This window comes from Littorina saxatilis, linkage group LG7 (genome assembly GCF_037325665.1).
Source record: "Littorina saxatilis isolate snail1 linkage group LG7, US_GU_Lsax_2.0, whole genome shotgun sequence".
Classification (NCBI taxonomy): domain Eukaryota; kingdom Metazoa; phylum Mollusca; class Gastropoda; order Littorinimorpha; family Littorinidae; genus Littorina; species Littorina saxatilis.
The window spans coordinates 55,082,091-55,107,048 of record NC_090251.1 but is presented as its reverse complement, the minus strand read 5'-3'; the positions used below and the strand labels follow the sequence as shown (position 1 = coordinate 55,107,048).

The 24,958-nt window shown below is 41.4% G+C and overlaps 1 protein-coding gene across 1 annotated transcript; it reads left to right on the top strand.

The window, feature by feature from the left end:
- The first annotated feature begins 4,455 nt into the window (after positions 1-4,455).
- Positions 4,456-19,630, top strand: LOC138970245 (peroxisomal leader peptide-processing protease-like). Its single transcript, XM_070342742.1, has 10 exons — positions 4,456-4,584; positions 7,251-8,109; positions 11,774-12,018; positions 12,293-12,436; positions 13,092-13,256; positions 13,746-13,867; positions 15,026-15,114; positions 16,972-17,066; positions 17,628-17,708; positions 18,951-19,630. Exons 2-10 carry the CDS (start codon positions 7,265-7,267, stop codon positions 18,977-18,979), a joined length of 1,815 nt encoding a protein of 604 aa, XP_070198843.1. The 5' UTR covers positions 4,456-4,584; positions 7,251-7,264; the 3' UTR covers positions 18,980-19,630.
- Positions 19,631-24,958: the final 5,328 nt, after the last annotated feature.

Genomic DNA, 24,958 nt, shown 5'->3' with positions numbered 1-24,958 from the left:
TAATCAAAAATTTGCTCCAGGGACTTGCAACGTAGTACAATATATATTACCTTACTGGGAGAATGCAAGTTTCCAGTACAAAGGACTTAACATTTCTTACATACTGCTTGACTAAAATCTTTACAAAAATTGACTACATGTATATTCTATACAAGAAACACTTAACAAGGGTAAAAGGAGAAACGGGGGGAAAGGGGGGAGATGGGATAGAGCCACTTGTCAATTGTTCACAAAAGCACTAATCAAAAATTTGCTCCAGGGACTTGCAACGTAGTACAATATATTACCTTACTGGGAGAATGCAAGTTTCCAGTACAAAGGACAGGGCCGGACTACCGGGGGGGTTATGGGGGTTGCGCAACCCCCCCCCCCCCCCTAGCCTGAACATGTACCTTACTTATTTAAAACATTTTTCATTATTGCTTATTTTATGCCGTTTCATGCAAGGAGCAACCATTTTCTTATCTCAGAATATGACCTACCCATCAGCTTCAGGGGGCTTTGCCCCCTGACCCCCACAAGGGGCTCTGCCCCTTGACCCCGCCCAAGGGCGGACGAGGGGGGGGGGGGTTCTAGGGTTTCCGGACCCATCTTATAAATATAAAAATATAAAAATATTGAATGAGGTATGCATTTCTTTATTTTACATTGAGTTTCAATTTTGGGGGTTATAATCAGTGACAAAATCTGCTGCCTGAAACTGGTAATGATCATCCTCAGAATGCACCAGATTGCACCATTTTGCATCCTTTTTTTCAAATATTTCCGGGGGGGCATGCCCCCGGACCCCCCTAGCAAGCTAGGCGCTTCGCGCCGTCGGCTCGGCGCTTCGCGCCTTCACACCCATATCTTCACAATATACTTTTGCCCCCCCCCCCCCCCCCATAAAATGAACTAGTCCGCCCCTGCTGCCAGGGGGGATATCCCCCTGGACCACCTCTAGCAACCACCCCCCTCCTCTTCGCCTAGTCCGGCCCTGAAGGACTTAACATTTCTTACATACTGCTTGACTAAAATCTTTACAAAAATGGACTACATGTATATTCTATACAAGAAACACTTAACAAGGGTAAAAGGAGAAACAGAATCCGTTAGTCGCCTCTTACGACATGCTGGGGAGCATTCGGGTAAAATCTTCCCCCTAACCCGCGGGGGGATGAGGCGTGCTGCCGAGTTTTGGACTTTTTGTAGTTTATGCAGGAGGTACAGAGGACAGACAGAGAGAAGAGAGTTGCAGTAGTCAAGTTTAGAAAGAACAAAGGCACAGACAAGAGTGTTGGTTGTTTGAGAGGAGAGTGTGTGGCGAATGGTGCTGATCTTACGAAGCTCAAAGTAAGCTTTGTCTGTATTGAATAGTAACCAGTTGTGTTGTTTGCTTCTCCCTTCAAGTGCCTGTCTTTCTTTCTTGGTCTTAATCTTGTGATTAACACGATGATAACATCTGAACAGCCAGTATGATGCACTAAAGCTTGCAAAACAAATCACAGTTCCTCACTCTCTCAGTCACAGTTAATGCAAGACTGCAGTTGCAGTGAGTGTCCACTGAGTCTTCTGTCACTTAATTCTCATTTTAAAAGACGTTCATAACTCAGAGGCAAGACGCCTGTGCATGTATATGAACACCAGTTGAGAAGATGTCTGGCTCAGATGGTGTTTGGGTTCCCACGTGATCAAAGGGCTCACACTACCGAGAACTTGGAGCTGTGAGTAGACAAAACTTGTGGGCAGTTCTTAGCACCGTGAGACTGGTCCCGCCGTGGCAGGTCAATGTTGTTGCTACTGTATGTAATACAATGTATCTATGCACATTGACAGCTTCGTGTGTATAGAGCTGTGGTGGTGGTTTTTTTTTATGAAACGGCGTTTCAAAAAATTAATCGATCAACAAATTCCCACTCTGCACAAAAAGCAGACAGGCTGTATTTGTGGCATGTGTTTGTGGAGGGATGGCCTTATCCCATGTAAAAGTGTATATTCTCGTTAATTCTGTTTGGAAACTTGCAGATAATGACATCAGTACCGAACCTACGCATGATAACATAAATTTCATGCGTCCAAAGACCCACTCTGTTCAAGCGTATGTGCGTCGCGGGACCCAAATGGAATTTAATCAGCGAGCTGTTTGTTTCGCCCAGTTCTCCTGTGTCAGGAGTCCGGACTTTACTTTATTTAGTTTTCATAGATACCCATTCGTCAAAGCAGATTAAAACCGTTGGATTGAGGAAGTCAAACCTTTAGTCTACCAAATGCATGCAAATTCCGTGCCATACAGGGCTAAAACGCTTCGCTTTATATAAAAGAACACACTGTCCGTTGGGGAATGACTACCAACAATAGCATTTAGATTTGAAAAATAGAACGCTCAAACACTCATTCTAAAATCTTCCTCGTGAGTCAGTGTTGTCATCTATTCAACACCCAAAACGCACTGGGTCAGCAGCTCTCGTCTCAACTTCAAATCTGTATCTCTGCAAACACTCAGGGGCGAAGAGTAGGACGAAAATTATGACTGGCACAAAAGGCGTCACAATGAGAATTACAGTCTGGAATGCCCACTCAAAACACAGCCGTTTTCAATTTGAGTAACTGAGCGCTCACACGTTTGTTTTTAAGGTATGCCTGGTGTGTGGTCAGATAATTACAACCCCCAACCTAAAATGTATAGCTCTTGGGGCGATGAATTACATTTTATGTAGATGGATATTATATTATCCCTTTAAGTCAATAACTGACCCTATGCTCCCGTATACTTTGTATCTTTTTGGAAAGCAAACTCAATCATTTCAAGTGTTGACAGTCCAACAGGAATGCATTGATCAATCGCCGAAAGTCGCCGCGGACTGAAAACATGTCATAGAAGGATTTCCCTACCCAGAATTCCAAACGGTTTTGGAGATTTTGAAGATTTTGTTCAGGACGAATACGTCCTATGGCCGGTTTATTATACCAAGGGAAGCAAGCGGTTAACCGGGTAGAGCCAATGAGGGATATTAGAAACGTATAAAATCATATACATGTACCTATGTGACAAATCCTCATAACAACATGCAGCAAATCATAGTGCAGCTTTGCCATCAACGAAGGATTATGCAACGATACTATGACCACTCGACCGCGGTATCGCTGTCGGTGCTGTCAACTAAACTGTGAAACACATGTTCGACCTCCTGCTGGGTATTCAAGTGATACGTGACTTTGATCATTTCGGCGTATCAGTACTTCAGCCCTACTCAGGCCTGAAAGTGGCGATCGAGTGTTTTACTCGCCATGGCGAGTAGAAATCTGTAAATGGCGAGTAGAAATGTTAATCTACTCGCCAAAGGCGACTAAAGTTGCTGAAACAAATTGTTGGTTTGGCGAGTAAAATTTGCTCTCTGGCTAGTAAATTATGAGAAGTAAATAAATAAATAAGTAAGTAAAAAGTAAATAAGTAAATAAGTAAGCAAAGGCGAGTGCCCCATTTTGTGGACTTTCAGCGCTGCTACTAAGATCGAGTAAAACCGGATGAATTATTCAGCAGTTTACGGTAGTTTTGCGTAGGATACGAGATTAATTAAGTGTGATGCTTCCAACCAGAAACTGCACCCCGGTGCATTCACTGTATACAGAAAAACAAGTACATGAAGTGCACCACCTACAGGAATCAATGCACTTCTGGGTCACTGTCAGCCTGAGACTGAGGAGATGTTTCTGAAGAGTAAGCAGTCGTCCGCAAAAAAGCTTTGCTTATGAGTGTTTGGCGCAGTCGGGGAGGCCATTTGTGAAATGCCAGAAACAGGATGGGTCCAAGGACTGTACCCAGTGAATCTCCGTCTGCACATGATGTCGACTTCGGCCGACTACTCTCTGCTGCCAGTTCCAGTACTCTGAGCCGGGAATGACTTGATCCACTGACACTGTCACCATGGAAGAAACTTGAAAGTAGGACGAAGCGAACATGAAGACGGAAAACATAACTTAATCAGTTATCGCATGATCTGCTAAGAATTTCAACAATTGAACGTTTGAAAACTAACTTTAACCTGTTCTAATTGTGTGGTGTCGTCATCTCAAACCCCACCGATCTATGTCGCTCAGTTTTGGGGCGATTTGAGACTGTTTTTGGGTTGTGAGTATTTGCAGTATAAATTGTACTTTCGGCGGTAGTCAGTGGAATGTATAGCTGCACAAACACTGAAGAAAAAGGACGTCCATATCGACAAAGTTTACAACCCCTCGGCGTACCCAGTTGTTCATGATTGCTGGTGGGGTTGGTGGCATTGTTGTTGGTGTTGTTATTGTTTTCACATACAAGTTGAACGACAAACATCTAAACTGCGCGTTTTATTGATCCACCATCTCTCCAACCGAAAAAAACAAAAAACGATGGGAAGCGTTCGGGCCGGCCGGCAAATGCTTGAGCCGGAAAATCGAGTCTGCCCATGACACATTCATTTGGCCATTTTTAGCAACGAAGGGAGGTGGGAGTGCGATGTGTGCGTGTGCTGTCCAAAACAACACACACTCGCTCGCTCGCAGCTGAGAGGGGGGGAAGGGTTCACTCCACTAAATCAGCAGTTCCAGCAAACACAAACAACTGCCAAGGTCGACATTTTGTATTCAAACGTATAACAAACTTGTCTAAAATAAATCGTGTGTGTAGAAATTAAATGAATCATTGTTGATGAACAATTTATGACATGTCTCAAAAGCACGTCCGTCTGTTTATCACGTGGTTCAATCGTGTTAGTCGTACAGATGTTTAAAACATATAATAAGTTCGCGAGCGTCTGTACGCATATCTCACTCGCTTGTCCTCTGTTACTGTGCCCGAGTTTCTCTTTCCTTCTATCTCTGTCTGTCTGTCTGTTTCGATCTCTGTCTGTCACTCTCTGTCTCTCTCTCTGTCTGTCACTCTCTGTCTCTCTGTCTCTCTCTCTCTGTCTGTCTGTCTGTCTCTCTCTCTTCTCTCTCTCTCTCTCTCTCTCTCTCTCTCTCTCTCTCTCTCTCTCTCTCTCTCTCTCTCTCTCTCTCTCTCTCTCTATCTCAAACAGCAACATTTGTGAGACTGACACGCTTTACTTTTTGTTAAATTATCTATATTTAGTATATATATATACGACTTGTGTCTGTCTGTGTGTGTGTGTGTGTGTGTTCGCCATGCACGCCCAAAGTTCTGGATGGATCTGCTTCAAATTTGGTGGGCATATTCAGGTAGACCCCGGACACAACCTGGTCGATGAGAATTTTGAACACGTGCTCTCAGCGCGCAGCGCTGAACCGATTTTGGTTTTTCTGTTCATCTTCCCAGATCCATTCCCAGTAACTCTTCCTTATCTTCTCCAGTGTTTTGCGTTTTTCTATCTTCCTTCGTGTGGCGTCAATCCATATTCCCGTTACTACGTTACTATTTTTAGAATGTCACTGCACTGTCCAGAACGCTTTCCTTGCACCCGTAAGTTGTCCTCACTGTAAAAGTGCAAAGGTCGAATCAATTTATAGCCACGCGAAAAATACACTGTCATCTATCTCTATATATTTATAGATATACATATATATATACGGCTTCTCTGTGTGTGTGTGTGTGTGTGTGTGTGTGTGTGTGTGGGCAACACCTGTGGATTGTAGAGTTCTGTTTGTGATGTGGTCTGGCGGCTTTGGTGTGTCTGTATGTTCGGGCCTTCCTTTGAGAAGCCATAACAGTTATTATAGGGCTTAGAAATATGCTCTAAAATTCTCAATCCCGTTTGAGTGGACTTCGCCTTCAAAGGTGATTGTGGTGTTTCGGCACTCGGTTACATTTGGCGTCGTCGACAGGGATGGGACTCGACATGAAATGTTCAGGCCACTGAATCATTTTCGTGCTGTTCCCATTCCACCAACCTGGGAGGGACCTAAGCTTGGCGGGTCCATGGTTCGGAACTTTGGGGACAAAGTTCATTCAAAGGGGGTCGAGTGTGACAGGGAGACTACCGTCGCCCTTCACAGCAGACTCTGCAGAGTTGTTCGCCTTAGAAGTTGTGGGCTTTCCTTGCATGTACCCGTAAGTTGTCCTCACTGTAAAAGTGCAAAGGTCGAATCTATCGAAAAATCCACTGTCATCTATCTCTATATATTTATATATATAGATAGATATATACGGCTTCTGTGTGTGTGTGTGTGTGTGTGTGTGTGTGTGTGTGTGTGTGTGTGTGTGTGTGTGTGTGTGTGTGTGTGTGTGTGTGTGTGGAGGCAACACCTGTGGATTGTAGAGTTCTGTTTGTGATGGGATCTGGCGGATTTTGTCTGTCTGTATGTTCTGGCCTTTGAGAAGCCATAACAGTTAATATAGAGCTTAGAAATAAGCTCTAAAATTCTCAATCCCGTTTGAGAGGACTTCTCCTTCAAAGGTGATTGTGGTGAACCGCCACGCTGTCTGTCTCTGTCTCGCGATTCACCCCGGCGAAGCCGGGTATTCCTCTAGTCCAATATATATGGCACAGAGACAAAACAATTCAAAACACAATTATTGTTTGCCCAAAACATACACACACACACCAGGGGCGGATCACATCATTCTTAGGGGGGGGGTTTAAAAATTTTTTTTTTAAGGACCATTCGATGACGCAAAGCTTTTGGTTGAGGGCGAGAAGCGTTCGAACCTCCTGGGGGGGTATGGGGTTGCCCCCCCCCCCCCCTGGAAAATGTTGATAAAAACAAGGAAAATGGAGCAATCTGGTGCAATCTGATGCTTTATCTTTTCATGTTCAAAGAAATACATTACTATTGTTAAAATTTTCCCTGGTGTAACTGTAACTTGTAAAGTCCATACACTTTTTTTCTTTCTTTTGTTGTTGTTGCTGATTGTTGCTGGTTTGACCTCTCTTCATCCCTAATTACCGCTGGGTGGCCGAGTGGTAACGCACTTGCGCTCGGAAGCGAGAGGTTGCGAGTTCGACCCTGGGTCAGGGCGTTAGCAATTTTCTCTCCCCTTTCCTAACCTAGGTGGTGGGTTCAAGTGCTAGTCTTTCGGATGAGACGAAAAACCGAGGTCCCTTCGTGTACACTTCATTGGGTCATTCATTCCCTGTATACAGGGAATCCTTCTACAGGAAGTCCACCTACAGGGAATCCCACTCTTTTGGTCGATAGAGACCCCATCAGCCTCAGTTGCAGTAATGGTCCTTGTGGACTTTGGCTACCAACCGGAATAAGAAGAGAACTATAATAAAGCTAGATTTCAGCATTGTTGACGTGGATACAATAAATATTAATCTCTATTTCTCTTGCAGGACATGCAGTGACCATGTACAGGACAGCCTGCGTGGTCAACGTGAGGTCCCGAGGTGACCATGGGACGTGTTGCGGTGTTTTGCTGGACACCAACAGTGGCCTTGTCCTGGCTCACGCTTCTTGTCTCGGCCCGTTCGTGGAGAAAGGTCACCTTGACCTGGACAACCCGACTGTCACATTGAATGACCTTGAAAGTTTTCATTGTGATGTTCTTCTGCAAAAAGCGGATGATGAAAGAGACACTAAAAGCTTGAAGAAAGGGGGACTGTGTCAAGTGGATGTTAGCACATTCGCTGAAGCAGTTGTTCCTGGAAGTGAGACTTTTCATGAAAATGTGAGCAGCGGTGACATCAAGGACCTAAACATACGTAGGCCTTTTTATGCGTATTCCAAGTTCTCGGCAAGAGCCGTAGAGTTCTTCCAGTGCAGAAACGTAGCGGAAGCGTTGAAAAAACTCATGCCTGAGGCTTCATGGGAACTGGGTGACAGAAAAGACAGCAGTAACAGCCAAAACACAACACACAGCAGCAAAAACAAGATAGAAAACTCTAAACTTGAACAAGACCTCAGCAGACTACTCAGCAGTTTTATCATCTTGAAAATTGAAAACTGGCTACCCTATAGTTCAACAGTGGTTGTTCGACCAACCAGTGAATGTCATTTAGGGGACAGAGTAGAAATCTGCTCAACACCATTTGGTGGGCTAAAGCCTGACGCTTTCTTCAATTCTTACAGTCGTGGCATCGTCAGTAATCTTGCAGGGAAAGACAACTGCCTGTTGCTGTCAGATGCCAGGTGCATCTTGGGAGGAGAAGGTGCTCCACTGTATTCCTTTCAACAGAATGTCAAGCTAACAAGGTAGGTAAGGTAGTACATGTACATGTACTTAGTTGAGTTTGATACCAACAGACATATGTACATCTCTACGAGTTCACAGAAATCAGCGAAAGTTAAAAGTCCTAAAGCTTTGATTTTGTATCATTGCTTAAAAGGTAGGAAAAAAGATTTTAAAAGTAAAAAAAATGTTTTTATGGAAAACCCCATTCAGCTCAATACCATGCCTGTTTTAAAAAAGAAAAGCGTTCTTTGGGGAAGTGGAGTGTGTTCCAATTATTTCTACTCAGCCGGCAACAGCTTGTGTTCACATATTATGATATATATATTTTTATTTGTGAAGTGTACTGTGTAGATTTGACGGGTAATTGTCATTGCAGCATCATATTTGTAACACCTTGCATTTGTATACATCTGTATATCATCGCAACAGTGACAGCTTAGTTGATCTCTATGTTGTTTATCTGTGTGTACAAGTTAGAATTATAGCCAAGTGAAGCAGAGTACTAATCACAAGATCTAATAGTAGTAAAAAAACCAAGTCGCGTAAGGCGAAATTACTACATTTAGTCAAGCTGTGGAACTCACAGAATGAAACTGAACGCACTGCATTTTTTCACAATGACCGTGGTCCGCCGCTTGTGCAAAACGGAGTGAAACTGACGAGCCTGTTCATCGCGGTAGTGGTTTCGCTGTGCTGCATAGCACGCTTTTCTGTACCTCTCTTCGTTTGAACTTTCTGAGCGTGTTTTTAATCCAAACATATCATATCTATATGTTTTTGGAATCAGGAATCGACAAGGAATAAGATGAAATTGTTTTTAAATCGATTTTGGAAATTTGATTTTGATAATAATTTTTATATTTTTAATTTTCAGACCTTGTTTTTAATCCGAATATAACATATTTATATGTTTTTGGAATCAGAAAATGATGAAGAATAAGATGAACGTAAATTTGGATCGTTTTATAAAAAAATAATTTTAATTACAATTTTCAGATTTTTAATGACCAAAGTCATTAACCACTTGACTGCCTTAGGACGGGTATACCCGTCATGCGCTTGTGCAGCCGCAGCGCCTTAGGACGGGTTTACCCGTCTTCTCCGTTCCGGGATTTTCAAGAAATGCTATGTCACTGCTGACACAAAAATAGCAGCCAATGGCTTGGTAGGATACCTCATTCTCATGAATAAACATAAATGGTGACGCGGTTTTGCGTCTGAAGGCTATTTTCGGCCTTGGCGACAGGGTAGGGGAGAGAAATCTCGACTCGTCAAAATGGCTAACGGTGACAGTCGACCGGGCCCTAGTAGGGAAAAACAAGCCGGACTGACGCTACAGGCGGTGCAAATGATTATGGATACTGACAGGGGAAGGGGGAGATCTTCTTTCGGACGATTCGTTGGAAACAGGTAGATGATAGTGATTATAATCCTTTCTTGGAGCGAGCAAAACAGCCACCTTAGTTACCTGTGTTTTATCCACTAGCACCGGAAGATGCGCCGGACTGATTTTTCAAAAGTTCATATTTAAACATCATTATAAGCCAAACTAATTATTATTTCCATGATTAGACACTAAAAACAGATTCTTGGTTCAATTTCCCTTAAAAATAACAGGTTTTACTTCCTACCTACTTGCCAGTTTGGAGCTAGAATTTTTTGTGAATTATTACACCCCGAACTCCAATATTCCCTGGCAGTCAGGAATGCACATACGCAAGTTTTGATTGGCAGCGAAAGGGTTAATTAATTTTTAAGCCACCAAGCTGAAATGCAATACCGAAGTCCGGCCTTCGTCGAAGATTGCTTGGCCAAAATTTCAATCAATTTGATTGAAAAATGAGGGTGTGACAGTGCCGCCTCAACTTTTACAAAAAGCCGGATATGACGTCATCAAAGACATTTATCGAAAAAATGAAAAAAACGTCCGGGGATATCATACCCAGAAACTCTCATGTCAAATTTCATAAAGATCGGTCCAGTAGTTTACTCTGAATCGCTCTACACACACACACACACACACACACACACACACACACACACATACACCACGACCCTCGTCTCGATTCCCCCTCTATGTTAAAACATTTAGTCAAGGAAGTAAGCACTCTAAATCAGTAAACGTACAGGCAACAATAAATGGGAATTTCTCACTTACTGTTGTCTATGTGATAAAGCAAATCTGTATATTTCTGAATTAAAAATTAGAAATGTGAATATTTTGTTTTGTACATAACTAGACGGTAAGGCAAACAAAACAAAAATTGTATGTTTCTGGTCACCCGACCCTACCTAGTTTTTTCCCGCCGACCCTAGACTTTTTTTTATTGCATTTGTAAAAAAAAAAAAGAAAAAAAAAGCGTCAAAACGAAAGTAACAGACGACAGACGACACAAGGGGGATAACCCGGCATCCCTTTTGTCTCATTTGTTTTGTAATGTGTTGTCTTTCTCTTTGTATAGTAAGTCCAGTCTCTTTGCGTCACTGTATAGTTATTTTCTACCCTGACCAAAAAAAACCAAAAAATCCAAAAAATCCCTACCTACCTACCCTATTTTTTGTAACCATGTTACCAGAAACATACAACTTTTTGGGGGGGGCCTAATGAATGTTGCGTTTGTCTATAATTAAACACTCTAAATTAATCTAACCTTTCTTGTTTTCAATAGGGTGATTGACAGTTTGCACGCCTACTAGTTTTCATTAATGTGACCCTCCACCACGAAATGAGTCGCATGTCACCTCGCGCGGTTCTGCGCTAGGCTTGATATAAGTCCGGAGAGTGTATGGTAACAGTGTGAGGGTCACCTTAGTCACAGGCGTATAACTCAAACAGTTTCCGCTCTTTTCTAAAACGGTTTTCACCACTGGATAGAGCATAACAAACTCTTTAGGAAAATGTAAAAATATGAAAATCATGCAAAGGTGACATGCGACTCATTCCGTGGTGGAGGGTCACATATGAAGACACTCATACATGTCATTCAGTGTATGGATGTGTCTTTCTTTCCAGTTATTAAAGGTGGTCGTCTACATTTTTGCTTTTTTTCAATAATCTTATGGTTAGATTTCGATACAAAATTATGTCAAATGATGAATGAACCATGGGGAAAACAGTTATAGAAAAAAAAATATATGTAAAAAAAGATTTTATTTTTGGGTAGCGTGACTCACGCTTCCAATATTTTGTTTTCTGTTTGCTGAGAACATGTGCTTTGCCTAAAAATACTGACCAATCAAATTCATGTCACTGTGCTTATAGCCACGCCCAAACAAGTGCAGCAACAGTTTGACACTGGAGCGCTGTCCACGCTTTTTTTTAAACGCACGAAATGCACGGGATTTGAGAGGAGTTTTGCGCTTGGCATTTTCCAAATAAGGATATCCTACTATGAGTACTACGCTGGAATACTACAATGAATTTTCAAACGGCTACACTGGCTTCGTCTTTCCTGATCGAAAGGGGGTGTATTGTTGATATTTGTAGATAATAGACTCTGCATTTTAATGGTCAAATGGCGATTTCGGTATAAAGATGTAGACAAGGACCTTTAATAATGGGCTTTTTTCAGTCAGTTGTTATGACATAATGGTTGTTCCGATAATTGCTACTCAGCTGGCAACAGCTTTTGTTCACAAATATGTATTGAAGACACTCATGTGAAGACGCTCTTGTCATTTCAGGTGTTTAACAGGTGTGATGATAGCGTCACTGAGCTGGAAGAACGACGAGTGGGTTGGTTTCTGTGTGGCGTGTGACATTGGCGCTGTGATACAGAGTTTGCCGCATGGCTACACTAGTCTTCAGCGTGACCTTCACCCTGTCTCATCAGGGTCTCTTCTACAAGGTTCATCACTGCAGCAAGGTCAACTGAAGCTCACACTTTTATTTTGTCTATTTACAGCCAGTTATGTTGAACTTTACAGTTGTATATTATAGCAGTTAGTCGAGACTACAAAACAGTGCATGTTTGTGTGCGTTCAGTCCTAAAAAATAAAGGGAATCCTAAATAAAATTGATCGATACATAACTGTTATTTGTATGCTTCACCAAATTATGACATTTTACACAGATCTCGACAGTCATTGTTCACCTCGACTGCTGGCACGGTCTCGGAGCGACACTGCCTGTCTCAGTCTGTTTAAAATGTCATATTTTGGTCAAGAATACAAATGATGTATATTATATTCTTCATTGAGAAGTATCGTCGGTGCTTTCAGGTTTGAGTCCAGAAGTGGTGCTCCTTCAGGTGGGACCGACATGGGGGTCAGGGGTTGTGGTGGACCAGGACAGGGGTATCATTCTCACCTGTAGTCATGTGATCAAAGAAGCACACTTACATCCAGGTAAGCCAACGGATGTCTGTCTTTCTCTCTGCCGCTCTGTCTGTCTTCTCTCTTTCTCTCTCTCTATCTCTCTCCCTCTCTCTCTCTATCTCTCTCCCTCTCTCTCTCTCTCTCTTTCTACTTCTCTCTCTCTCTCTATCTTCTCTCTTTCTCTCTCTATCTCTCTCTCTTTCTCTCTCTCTTTCTCTCTCTCTCTCCCTCTCTCTCTCTATTTCTCTCTCCCTCTCTCTCTTTCTATTTCTCTCTCCCTCTCTCTCTCCCTCTCTCTCTCTCTATCTCTCTCCCCCTCTCTCTCTCTCTCTCTCTCTCCCTCTCTCTCTCTATCCCTCTCTCTCTCTCTCTCTTTCTCTCTCTTTCTCTCACTCTCTCTTGAAATAAAACATTCCACAAAGGATTCACGTACGTATTTTAAAGGCCAACATTGGCGCGCGGCAGATGTAGCTCGAGTTTCTCGTGCTAGTATTGCTAAATTTTGCTTTATGGCCTTCTACTAATTACTATAACAAGGCTTGGCCTCCTTGAAAAAGATGCTCCGCTTTAGTTTAATACTGAATAAAAGGTGTTTCAACATGGTTTAACATGTATCAACCTGAAGGTCACATTTCTTTTGTAGATGGGTGTGTCAAACCATTCTTGATTGTGTATTTGTGTGCAGTGCAAGCGAAGAGTACAGTGAGATGTGCAGAAGAGAAGGTGGAAGTCTTGTACCGTCAGCATCCAGTGAAAGGTCAGTTTGACCTTGGCCTTGTCAAGTGTCGGCAATGGCAACGACCTTCCCCTGGGTCACGTGGAGCTGTCAGCATTGTTGGCCCTGCTGAAGGTGAGACATTTTGTTGTGATCTGTTGCAGTGTTAGTTTCTCAAGTCTTGATTTATGGATGACCTTCATTTAGGATGACCAGTGCTCTTTGGTGTGTGTGTGTGTGTGTTTGTCTGTCTGTCTGTGTGTCTGTGAGGTTGTTTGTGTATGGTTGAGGAAGCTTGGGGTAAGAGATGTGAAGGGGTACTGGTCAAGGGGATTTTTGTCTGAATATTTGTTTTGTGTGTGTGTGTGTGCCACGGTGTGTGTGTATGTGTGTGTGCCACGGTGTGTGTGTGTGTGTGTGTGTGTGTGTGTGTGTGTGTATGTGTGTGTGTGTGTGTGTGACAGTAAAAAATTAGATTAAAACTTGTGTAGTGTTTTTTTCTTGAATAGATAGATACAAAATCATTCAAATTGATTACATTCAGAACAAAGTGAAATGCTTTTTTTCTCTCGTCACAAATCAGAGATTCTGCCATTGAGAGTACAAAGATGTATTTAATTGCAGGTATGGAGGTGTATGTGATAGGTCACGCTCTGTTTGGCTCAGAACACAATCTGCAGCCATCTGTTACATCAGGGGTCATTTCCAAGGTCATCAGCATGAACAAGATCCCTGTCATGATTCAGGTATCCTGGTGAACTTCTTTTTCTCTGTCAAATGTTGTTTTTCTTGTCTCGTCAAAATGTTATATATGTGTGTGTGTGTGTGTGTGTGTGTGTGTGTGTGTGTGTGTGTATGTGTGTGTGTGTGTGTGTGTGTGTGTGTGTGTGTGTGTGTGTGTGTGTGTGTGTGTGTGTGTGTGTGTGTGTGAGAGAGAGAAAGAGAGAGAGAATGTCTGTCCGTCGATCAATCTGTCGGTCTGTCGGTTTCAAGAGTTCTCAGCGATAATATGTGGATGTTTTTGTTATGTAGTGTTTTTTTGCATTGACCAAGTACATACATGTATTCCTGTAATCACTGAGATTTCTTATGAGGCTATTGATAATCAAAAAACAGGAAAGGTAGGTTGTTGGAACGTTTGTTATTGACAAAACAATACATTCACAAATATATCGACCCAACGGTCTTTTAAGTGCACAGACAAACAATTAATAACAAAAACTTATCTGGCTGATTTTTTCTTCCGCCTGCCACGAAGCCGCAAGCGAATGAATGATTATATGACGAAATGAGTGACGTAGACAGGGAATGACGTCAGCGTCGAAAAAAAGTAAATAGAACATGACAGAGATCTTCTTTTTTCTTTATTTGGTGTTTAATGTCGTTTTCAACCACGAAGGTTATATCGCGACGGGGAAAGGGGGGAGATGGGATAGAGCCACTTGTCAATTGTTTCTTGTTCACAAAAGCACTAATCAAAAATTTGCTCCAGGGGCTTGCAACGTAGTACAATATATTACCTTACTGGGAGAATGCAAGTTTCCAGTACAAAGGACTTTAACATTTCTTACATACTGCTTGACTAAAATCTTTACAAAAATTGACTATATTCTATACAAGAAACACTTAACAAGGGTAAAAAGAGAAACAGAATCCGTTAGTCGCCTCTTACGACATGCTGGGGAGCATCGGGTAAATTCTTCCCCCTAACCCGCGGGGGGGTCATGACAGAGAGAGACAGAATGAGAGAGAGAGAGTATGTACGCGCGTGGTTGTATGTGACTTAAATTGTAAAAACAAAATAGAGAGAGCAAAGGTTGAATGTAGGTAGTATACACCTAATGTGTTTACAATTGTTTGTGGATGAGGCTATTGATAAATAGATTTCATTTTTTTTTAATCAGACAACATGTGCAGTACATCCTGGGGCTAGTGGTGGTGCGCTAGTGGACACCAGAGGGCGCCTGTTAGGAATTGTCGTCTGCAATGCCAGGTAATTGTTTGCTGCTTTTTATATCATTTTAATTGGTGTAACAGTTAATTCCCACAGTGAATCAGTGCATGGTCTGTGAATAATTTGGTTTCAGCAAAAAATCTTGTAATACATGAAAGGAAAATTGAACTTGTGTATGTTTAAGACATATTTCTTTGAATTAGCTAGCTGGGTATTGCATGGTTTACATTGACAATGGAACACCCCTTTTAACCCTTGGGCTGGTTGTCACGACATATGTCGCACTACTTTACATATACTGTCACCTGGTTGTCGCAACATATGTCGCACTACTTTACGTATACTGTCACCTGGTTGTCGCGACAAATGTCGCACTACTTTACGTATACTGTCACCTGGTTGTCACGACATATGTCGCACTACTTTACGTATACTGTCACCTGGTTGTCGCGACATATGTCGCACTACTTTACGTATACTGTCACCTGGTTGTCACGACATATGTCGCACTACTTTACGTATACTGTCACCTGGTTGTCACGACATATGTCGCACTACTTTACGTATACTGTCACCTGGTTGTCGCGACATATGTCGCACTACTTTACGTATACTGTCACCTGGTTGTCACGACATATGTCGCACTACTTTACGTATACTGTCACCTGGTTGTCACGACATATGTCGCACTACTTTACGTATACTGTCACCTGGTTGTCGCGACATATGTCGCACTACTTTACGTATACTGTCACCTGGTTGTCACGACATATATGTCGCGCTACTGGCTCAGTCTGTTTGGTCGGTTCCGATTACCTCCCATGGATGCGAAAACCTATATGACCGTTTTTCTTTATTTTTCTCTCTGTTAATTCACCAGTGGCTATGTAACATGTGTTACAGAATTGCACCAGTGTAAGGGTTAAGACCTTAAAAACATTTTTAAACAAGAGGCGAAGCCATCAAGGCTCACGTAAGAAATCGACAAACAGTAACACAAACTCAATCACTCCGTCACACATACACACATACACAGTAAGCATAGGTGACACTGTGCAAGAAAGCGAGACACTAGATCTAGATCTGTCTGTCTGCATGTAGCCTACTTACAGGGACACGACTGTCAACTAGTCTCGGCCCGCTCAAAATAACAATGACCGAGACTTTCAGTAATTCCTTCGCGTGACGTCTAACCCTCTTACGTCATAATGTGACGTCTTCAAATGACGAAATGTTAAAGTTTCTACCACAGACATACACACGCATGCACATACGCACGCACAGACAGACAAAGTTACGATCGCATAGGCTACACTTACGTGAGCCAAAAATCAGGTCTTAAAAAGGAGGGAGCCTTAAAATGGGGGTAAATTTACAGAGGTTGTGAACAACAAATGTGAGAAAACAGGGCCTGAATAGAGAGAGGGTGTTGAAGTAGGGGGTATGAAAAGAAGGGTTCCACTGTATTTACACCCCCGGTATAGGGGTGTGTATAGGATTCGGTCCATGTGTTTGTTTGTTTGTTTGTGTGTTTGTGTTCGCATATAGATCTCAAGAATGAACGGACCGATCGTCACCAAACTTGGTGAACAGGTTCTATACATTCCTGAGACGGTCCTTACAAAAATTGGGACCAGTCAAACACACGGTTAGGGAGTTATTGGTGGATTAAGATTCTACAAGGACTTATAGAGGGACATATTAATGGTCAAAGGGAAATAACCTTCTCAGTTGGTGGCAGTGAGAATGGTAAGGACGGGGGTGTTTTTCCTACCTCGGAGGAATTTCTTGTTTGTTTAGAATTCAGAGGCACAAACTCCGAACCAAACAGGTTCTTATGCGAAACACCAGTTTGTGAAGGAAAACAATTATTGACTGCAACTTGTGTTGCAACAGAGACAACACGACAGGAGCCAGCTTTCCACACGTCAACATGAGCATCCCGGCCGTCACCGTGTGGCAGGTTATTGAGAAATTCATGCAGTCACAAGGTTAGTGGTAGGACTAATTCCCAGCAGATGTGGGAGGGGGGAGAAGGGATGGATGATGAAGGGGCCTTGTTCGTGCCTCAAAGTTATCACAGCTAACAGGTCTCCCCATGGTTACGGGCACTGAAGAATTTTGCTCATTTCCCTTATCTCCCTTTTCTTCGCTGGGTCAGTCTGTGAGGATTTGAGTGTTCGTAGTAAGTCTCTGGAGCTAACAGAGCTGCCAACTGCTACGCTTTCATCTGCATACTACGTTTTAAGAGCAATTGCTACGATGCTACGCCAAGCTAAAGATTGCTATGTTTAGACAAATAACCGCAAGCATGCAACAGTTCCGGATACTCGTTTCTTATGTGTATGTGTGTGTGAGTGCGTGCATCTGCAAGGCCATGCGTGCGTGCATATGTGTGTGTGTTTGTGTGTGTGTATGTATGTGTGTGTGGGTGGGTGCATGTGTGTGGATATCTTACCTACCTAACACAACAGCGCTTTTTTCCATATTTGTATTCTTCAATTCGCACACAAAAAAGTCTTGATTGGTGAAAAATTCTATATTCATTGCAGACGTGCACTGTCTTGAGACACTTGCTGTGAAGAGCGCACTCCTGGACAAAATCTGGTCATTGGGAGACACACAGGACAGTGGTCAGTGAACTGTACTCTGTAAAGGGTTGTCCGTAGCTCAGTCATTAGCACCCTGGCTTAGTAACTGGTTCTTTTCTGTCGGTGTAGGTTTGAACCCAGTTGCAGCTAGGATTTTTCTGTCTTTCCCAGGATCAGCAGGAATTTTTCTGTCTTTCCCAGGATCAGCAGGAATTTTTCTGTCTTTCCCAGGATCAGCAGGAATTTTTCTGACTTTCCCAGGATCAGCAGGAATTTTTCTGTATTTCTTAGGATCAGCAGGAATTTTTCTGTCTTTCCCAGGATCAGCAGGAATTTTTCTGTCTTTCCCAGGATCAGCAGGAATTTTTCTGTCTTTCCCAGGATCAGCAGGAATTTTTCTGTCTTTCCCAGGATCAGCAGGAATTTTTCTGACTTTCCCAGGATCAGCAGGAATTTTTCTGTCTTTCCCAGGATCAGCAGGAATTTTTCTGTCTTTCCCAGGATCAGCAGGAATTTTTCTGACTTTCCCAGGATCAGCAGGAATTTTTCTGTATGTCCCAGGATCAGCAGGAATTTTTCTGTCTTTCCCAGGATCAGCAGGAATTTTTCTGTATTTCCTAAGGTCAATGTTGAGTACAGACTCTAAGCAGACAAATTCATACCATCTTTGTGTGCAAATACATGCACAAAGCGCGATGTTCATGTTTGAAAACACACAGATACCTAGATTCTTAGCACGCTCACACTTGAAAACAGCGTCCTATTGCCGACATTATTGTGTAAAAAGTGGTGTCGCACACAAAACTTACACCAGAACGTGACGCTGAGAGTAAGAAGCTCACAAACACAGAAGACGAAATAGACTGTAGCACTACTGTTGATGTTTGAACAGAAAAGAATGTTACAAGAGCGAGAACACCCTGCCTGAACGAGACACATATAGTGATATACAGACTTCTTTGATAAGGCACCAATGCCCCTTTTCAATATCGATATCTGAATACATATCGGTTATAAATTGTGCAACCTTTCTTAAAAGGGGGTTTGGAAACTTCCATTGTGCCATTCATGATCACTTAATCTTCACCAGACTCATGTGATGTAATTTGATTATTGATTTTCATCCATACTACTGTAATTTGTTTCTTGTTGATTTCATTTTATACCAATGATGTTCATGGCACATTGTGTTTCCTGTTTTAAAGATACCTTTGACACAGTAGAAAAGTCACTGGATATTTCTGTTAATGTGTACCTCGTATTAATTTTTTTGTTTTGTTGCAGCTGTGTCGAGGGTGGTGAGCAAGCTATAAACTGAATGGCACCTTACTCGGAGGACTGCAGATATTTCATTGATTCAAAGAGTTGTCTCTGAAGTTGGAGTACAGCAGCCTGTAGTACACATCTATGGTGTTCAAGGATGGAAAAACTACTGCATTGTGATAATTGTTCTGGTCTGGCTGGCTGTATGTGCGACTGAATTTTAGCACAGTGACATGGTTGCCATATGCATCATTTACATGCATGTCTGAAAGTGTTGAATGATTCTTAGGTGGGCAGAGAGCAGAATGGTGTGTGTGTGTTCGCCATAACTTCGCAAAGTACAAATTATTTGCACTGTAGAGATGTTTGAGTTAAATTGTAAATCCTGATTATGAAATCACTTTTTCTGTACCTGCTGATTGTTTTGTTTTTTTGTGTGTGTTTGAATTTGACTTTAGTTTAATTTGTAATCATAAATGTAAATAAATACACATGAAATGCTTTTTTTTTTAACATCTGAGATTAGGTCTTAAAAACAGGTGTTGCTGCAGTGCAGAGAAAATTATAATTGATCTGTGATAATGTACTAGTATATGACATGTAAGTATGCCTTCACTGGCAATGATTTCTATGAAAGTTTGCATTTATTGACTGGTATTAATTTGCCACCCAATTCAGAATAAATATTTATATAAAAACACTGTCGAGATATTTTTGTCTCAAAAAAATATACCCCTTTTGTGTACATTTGTTTTCAAATCACTGTTCTTCATTTTCGGAAGCATGCATGTGCACACACAGACAGACACACACACACACACACACACACACACACACATACACACACACACATACACACACACACAGACACACACACAGACACACACACACACACACAGACAGACACACACACACACACACACACACACCTGTATGGTAAAAAGACACAAACCTTTATGTAAACCTTTAATACATAATCTGAATTAAAGTTGAAATGCCTAAACCAAAATCACATAAATATTGCTCTTGTGAAACTCTCACATTCTTTGATAATGGGACGGATTCTACAGTAACAAACAGGATATATATCATAACAACTCATGCAAAATTGTTTTCACTCAACAGTAGAGGTGCATAAATATTGGTGTCTATTGTATGATTAAACATAAAGGGAAGCATAAGGGGTGTATACAGTGACAACAGAACAAACATGAAACATTTCCATTCAACAGTACAGTGATTCATGTATCTAATCTCCAAGTTTGGAACAAACGCATTTCACAAAACTTTACATTCTACAATAACACTTTCCTAATCACAAGAAAGGAAATTGATGTGATGTATTACATTGACACGCATGTTCAATGTACTACTTGGTCTCATTCTCAAGTACAGAGAGAGTGTGTGTGTGTGTGTGTGCGTATCCGTGTGTCTTTGTGCATGCATGTGTACTTCCTTTCCTGATACACCAGAATCTCTTTTTTCCTAGTGCCTGTACACTACTCCCACGAAAATTTGGTGTGTGGAAAACTCAAAACCCTTCAGCATATCTTTTGAAGCTCATTCTGTGAACAACATGCAAAAAAAACCATTAAATGTAAACTACGAGCAATGAACTTGTCAATAAATTATTCCGACAGCCACAGAATCACGCATTTTAGAGCAATGAAATTGTGAATACATTTTTCCGACAACCACAGAATCACGCATTTTAGTTATCACATTCAGTAACTGTAATTCCTTGAGAAAGAACGTCTCAATTTTAACAAGTTATCTACTGTGTATGGTGTGTAATACTGAATCAACAAAATTTGACTTTTGACCAGTCTCTGGTAAAATAAGACCACCAGTGCCAATCATGTCCATCTGTGTCACATACCGTTTTTCTTGTAACACCACAGTCACAGACGCTAAAACGTACAATTACAACTTGGTAAAAAACAACTTTTGACACCTGACGGTTAACTTGTCACAAATGGTGTCAACATTGAAACAGATTTGGCAACAGTTAAATTTATACAATGACTCAAATAGGATCTTGCCCTTTTTGTGATCTGATATTTTCTTCACCGAAACCAAATATTAAACTGATATTTGCATTGGAGGTAAATATATAAGGTGTACTCAACACAAAAACAAATTAACACGTATTTGTAATCATACACACAAACAAACATACAGCAATTTGAATTTGAACCACAAACTTGTAACTAAATACTGGTGTGGTTTTGACACAATCCGGAAGTTCAAAGAAACTTTCACACACTGAAAGTATTATCATGCGCAGCATATCGTTACAAACATACTGAAGCTGCAAAATGGGCTTCCTTTACAACTACCAACCAGCCACTTCATATCACACAAAAACAAAATTATGGTGAGAAGAATCTTCTATGCACTCTTCAAACCATATGTAAAGTATACAAATCATTTTCTATCAAAGTACAGTGGTACATGTACACGCTATGAAAGGACAACTTCCAAGAAAGGACACCTCTCGTCTTTTTGTCTATTATCCTTGACCAAAATATACCTGTCATGACAGGCCACCTGAAATGTAGGGACACCTGGATGGTCCAGTGGATGTCCTTTCATTTGAGGTACAGTAATACCTGTGATTTGTGGCCCCTCTGAGAGGACATCTCCCAAGGAAGGACACCTGTGGTCCCCCTGTCTATTATCTCGACCAAAATATACCTGTCATGGCAGGCCACCTGCAATGTAGGGACGCTTTGATGGTCCTGAGGATGTCATACCATTGGCGGTACAGGGGTACCTGCGATTTGAGGCCCCTGTCATGAGAGGACAACTCCCAAAAAGGACACTTGGATGGTCCTGAGGATGTCCCTTCATTGGAGGTACATGTAGCACTGTATAAAAAGTATGCAAATCATGTTTGCAGTTCAGAGAGCGAGAAGAATACTTTGCCTGGTATGGAATCACCAGACCCATTTACGCTAAGCTGCAATACAGCAGAAGAGCATGACAGAATTGTATTTGTTGGTTTTCTACCGAGTTATTGCTGAAGATGAAAGCAACAGTTCCAATGCTAAATTGTCAAGCAAAACTTGCACAACTGAAAGTCTGCACACACACACACAAAAATCTCAACACCTTCATTCTTCTGACAAAATTGGGAGCTTAATTTTTCCTGCAACGAATACACACATGCACAAACACAGTAACACACACACCACACAAATGGTGTCTTAAAAGCATTAAGTAACTTCTTGCATTACATGTACATTTTAAAGTATATTCTGAACATAGAAATTATCAAAATATATATTTTAAAAATAGGTTAGAAAATTAGACAAAATTGCGTAGTTTTTTTGTTAAACCTGAATGATTATAATGGCAACACGAGCAGCATCACCATGGCTATGGCATCTGACCTTGACCCCGTTGCGGCAAGAAGAGACATGATAAAATGCGCTGGGAGAATTAAGTTCATCCTGTCATGGTTTTAAAGATAAATCATTTACATATAACATTTTCATCTAAACCAAGGAAACCAAAGTACCTAATGTGAACAAACAAAACTTGTACTCTTCATTTTCCTTCTTTCATCTAATTTGAAATCACATACTCTCTGCTTTCCTGTGGCAACAAAATATGTTCACAGTTTTCTCCTAAATGCTAAAACCTGGACATTATTTCAGATGCAGGCAAGTTGATGAAGCCTATTTTAAATGACAGTAGGTTTACCAGCTGCTCTTATTTCAAGACAACTTTTTTTTATCAGACTATATTTAACTATTCAATTTTTTCTTATTTACAACATCTCATGCTTTTAAAGTCAGACAACATAAACATCTTTGTTTATGACAAAATCTAAATTGAATCAGGCTCCGCTGGTCTGATTAAACAGCTCAAGAGAAAAACTCACAGCTTAATTTTACGCCCAATTAGGTAGGCCTTCCATAGCAGAAATTAAGCAGTGAATATTCATGAGTTATTAATGATTAGTGTTGCGTGTCATGAGATCTTGCCCAAAATAAGTGATGTGAACATAATATAAAGCCAAGTTAAAATTAAATTGATATATTCTTCTTCTTCGTCCATGTTCACTCATGTTTTTTCACTCCACTGCAAGCTGTACGGAAGAAAGGAAGACCTGGAGAAGACGGCATCATTCGTCTCGCTGTCCGGGCTGACAATATAACTAGAGTGATCGACAAGAAGAAGAAGACTCATGTTTTTGCACGAGTGTGTTTTTATTATATGAAGTCTTATATCGCGCGCGTATCTCCAGACTCGGACTAAAGGCGCAGGGATCTATTTATGCCGTGTATGACGTTTTTACCCAGCCATTTTGGCATCCATACGCTGCTTTCGAGGGGGAACATTGATGCATGAAATTCAGTATACATTTTTTCTGCAATGGTCTAATTGTTCTACAGCAGGGTTGGGCCTGGGAGACACAGACTATGGGTCAGTTGATCCCCTCAGCCAAATTCCAATGGGACAAAGTCCAAGGCCCAGTAGGCTAGATCAGGTACATGGGAAAATCCTCTGCCTAGCTAGTGACATTGGAAGGTCAGGCCTTAACCATGTATGAAGCAGTTCTTTCTTTCTTTATTTGGTGTTTAACGTCGTTTTCAACCACGAAGGTTATATCGCAACGGGGAAAGGGGGGAGGGGGGGGGAGATGGGATAGAGCCACTTGTTAATTGTTTCTTGTTCACAAAAGCACTAATCAAAAAATTGCTCCAGGGGCTTGCAACGTAGTACAATATATGACCTTACTGGGAGAATGCAAGTTTCCAGTACAAAGGACTTAACATTTCTTACATACTGCTTGACTAAAATCTGTACAAACATTGACTATATTCTATACAAGAAACACTTAACAAGGGTAAAAGGAGAAACAGAATCCGTTAGTCGCCTCTTACGACATGCTGGGGAGCATTGGGTAAATTGTTCCCCCTAACCCGTGGGGGGTGTATGAAGCAGTGCAATACAGTGGAAACCCCTTCATTTGAGACTCCCTCCTTTTTAAGCCCTTGTTTTTTTCAGGCTTTCCGTTCATAACCTCTGCCTAGTGACATTGGAAGGTCGGGCCTTAAACATGTATGAAGCAGTGTAATACAGTGAAACCCCCATTTTAAGACTCTCTCCTTTTTCAAACCCGATTTTCTCAGATTTTTTGAGGTCTTAAAAGGGTGGATTCCAGTGTACCACCGACAAATACCCATATATTTACACAGCTTGCAGGGTAAATACTCCAGTCATTCCATAGAAACAGAAAACACATCCACCCAACAGGGAGTTGAGTGTTGATGAAATACAGTGGAACCCCCCTTTTAAGACTCCCTCCTTTTTAAGACCTTGTTTTCTCAGACTTTCTGTTCATAACCTCTGTAAAATTACCCCCATTTTAAGACTCCCTCCTTTTTAAGACCTGATTTTCTCAGACTTTCAGTTCATAACCTCTGTAAAATTACCCCCATGTTAAGACTCCCTCCTTTTTAAGACCTTGTTTTCTCAGACTTTCTGTTCATAACCTCTGTAAAATTACCCCCCTTTTAAGACGCCTTCCTTTTTAAGACCTTGTTTTCTCAGACGTTCTGTTCAGAACCTCTGTAAAATTACCCCCCTTTTAAGACGCCCTCCTTTTTAAGACCTTGTTTTCTCCAACGTTCTGTTCATAACCTCTGTAAAATTACCTCCATTTTAAGACTCCCTCCTTTTTAAGACCTTGTTTTCTCAGACTTTCTGTTCATAACCTCTGTAAAATTACCCCCATTTTAACACTCCCTCCTTTTTAAGACCTGATTTTCTCAGACTTTGTGAGGCCTTAAAATGGGAGTTCCACTGTACCACTGTGCAAGGCTCGTCGCCATTTTGTTCTGTTTCCTACTCCATTTTCTGACACCTCAATTTATTGTGCAAGTCACAATCAACTTAAAATCATTAGCATTAGAATAATACATTTCATTTGATTTGAAACATGATATCACAAGTCTGCAAAAGGTAAGATGACTTCATTACTTAAAACTGTCATGCTTATTAATGACACGGATGAC

Excerpts from the sequence above, each read along its gene's own strand:
- LOC138970245 (XM_070342742.1), top strand. The coding sequence starts at position 7,265 with ATGTACAGGACAGCCTGCGTGGTCAACGTGAGGTCCCGAGGTGACCAT. Across the intron at positions 13,868-15,025 it reads AGATCCCTGTCATGATTCAG|ACAACATGTGCAGTACATCC; the intron begins GTATCCTGGTGA and ends TTTTTTAATCAG. Across the intron at positions 17,709-18,950 it reads GGGAGACACACAGGACAGTG|CTGTGTCGAGGGTGGTGAGC; the intron begins GTCAGTGAACTG and ends GTTTTGTTGCAG.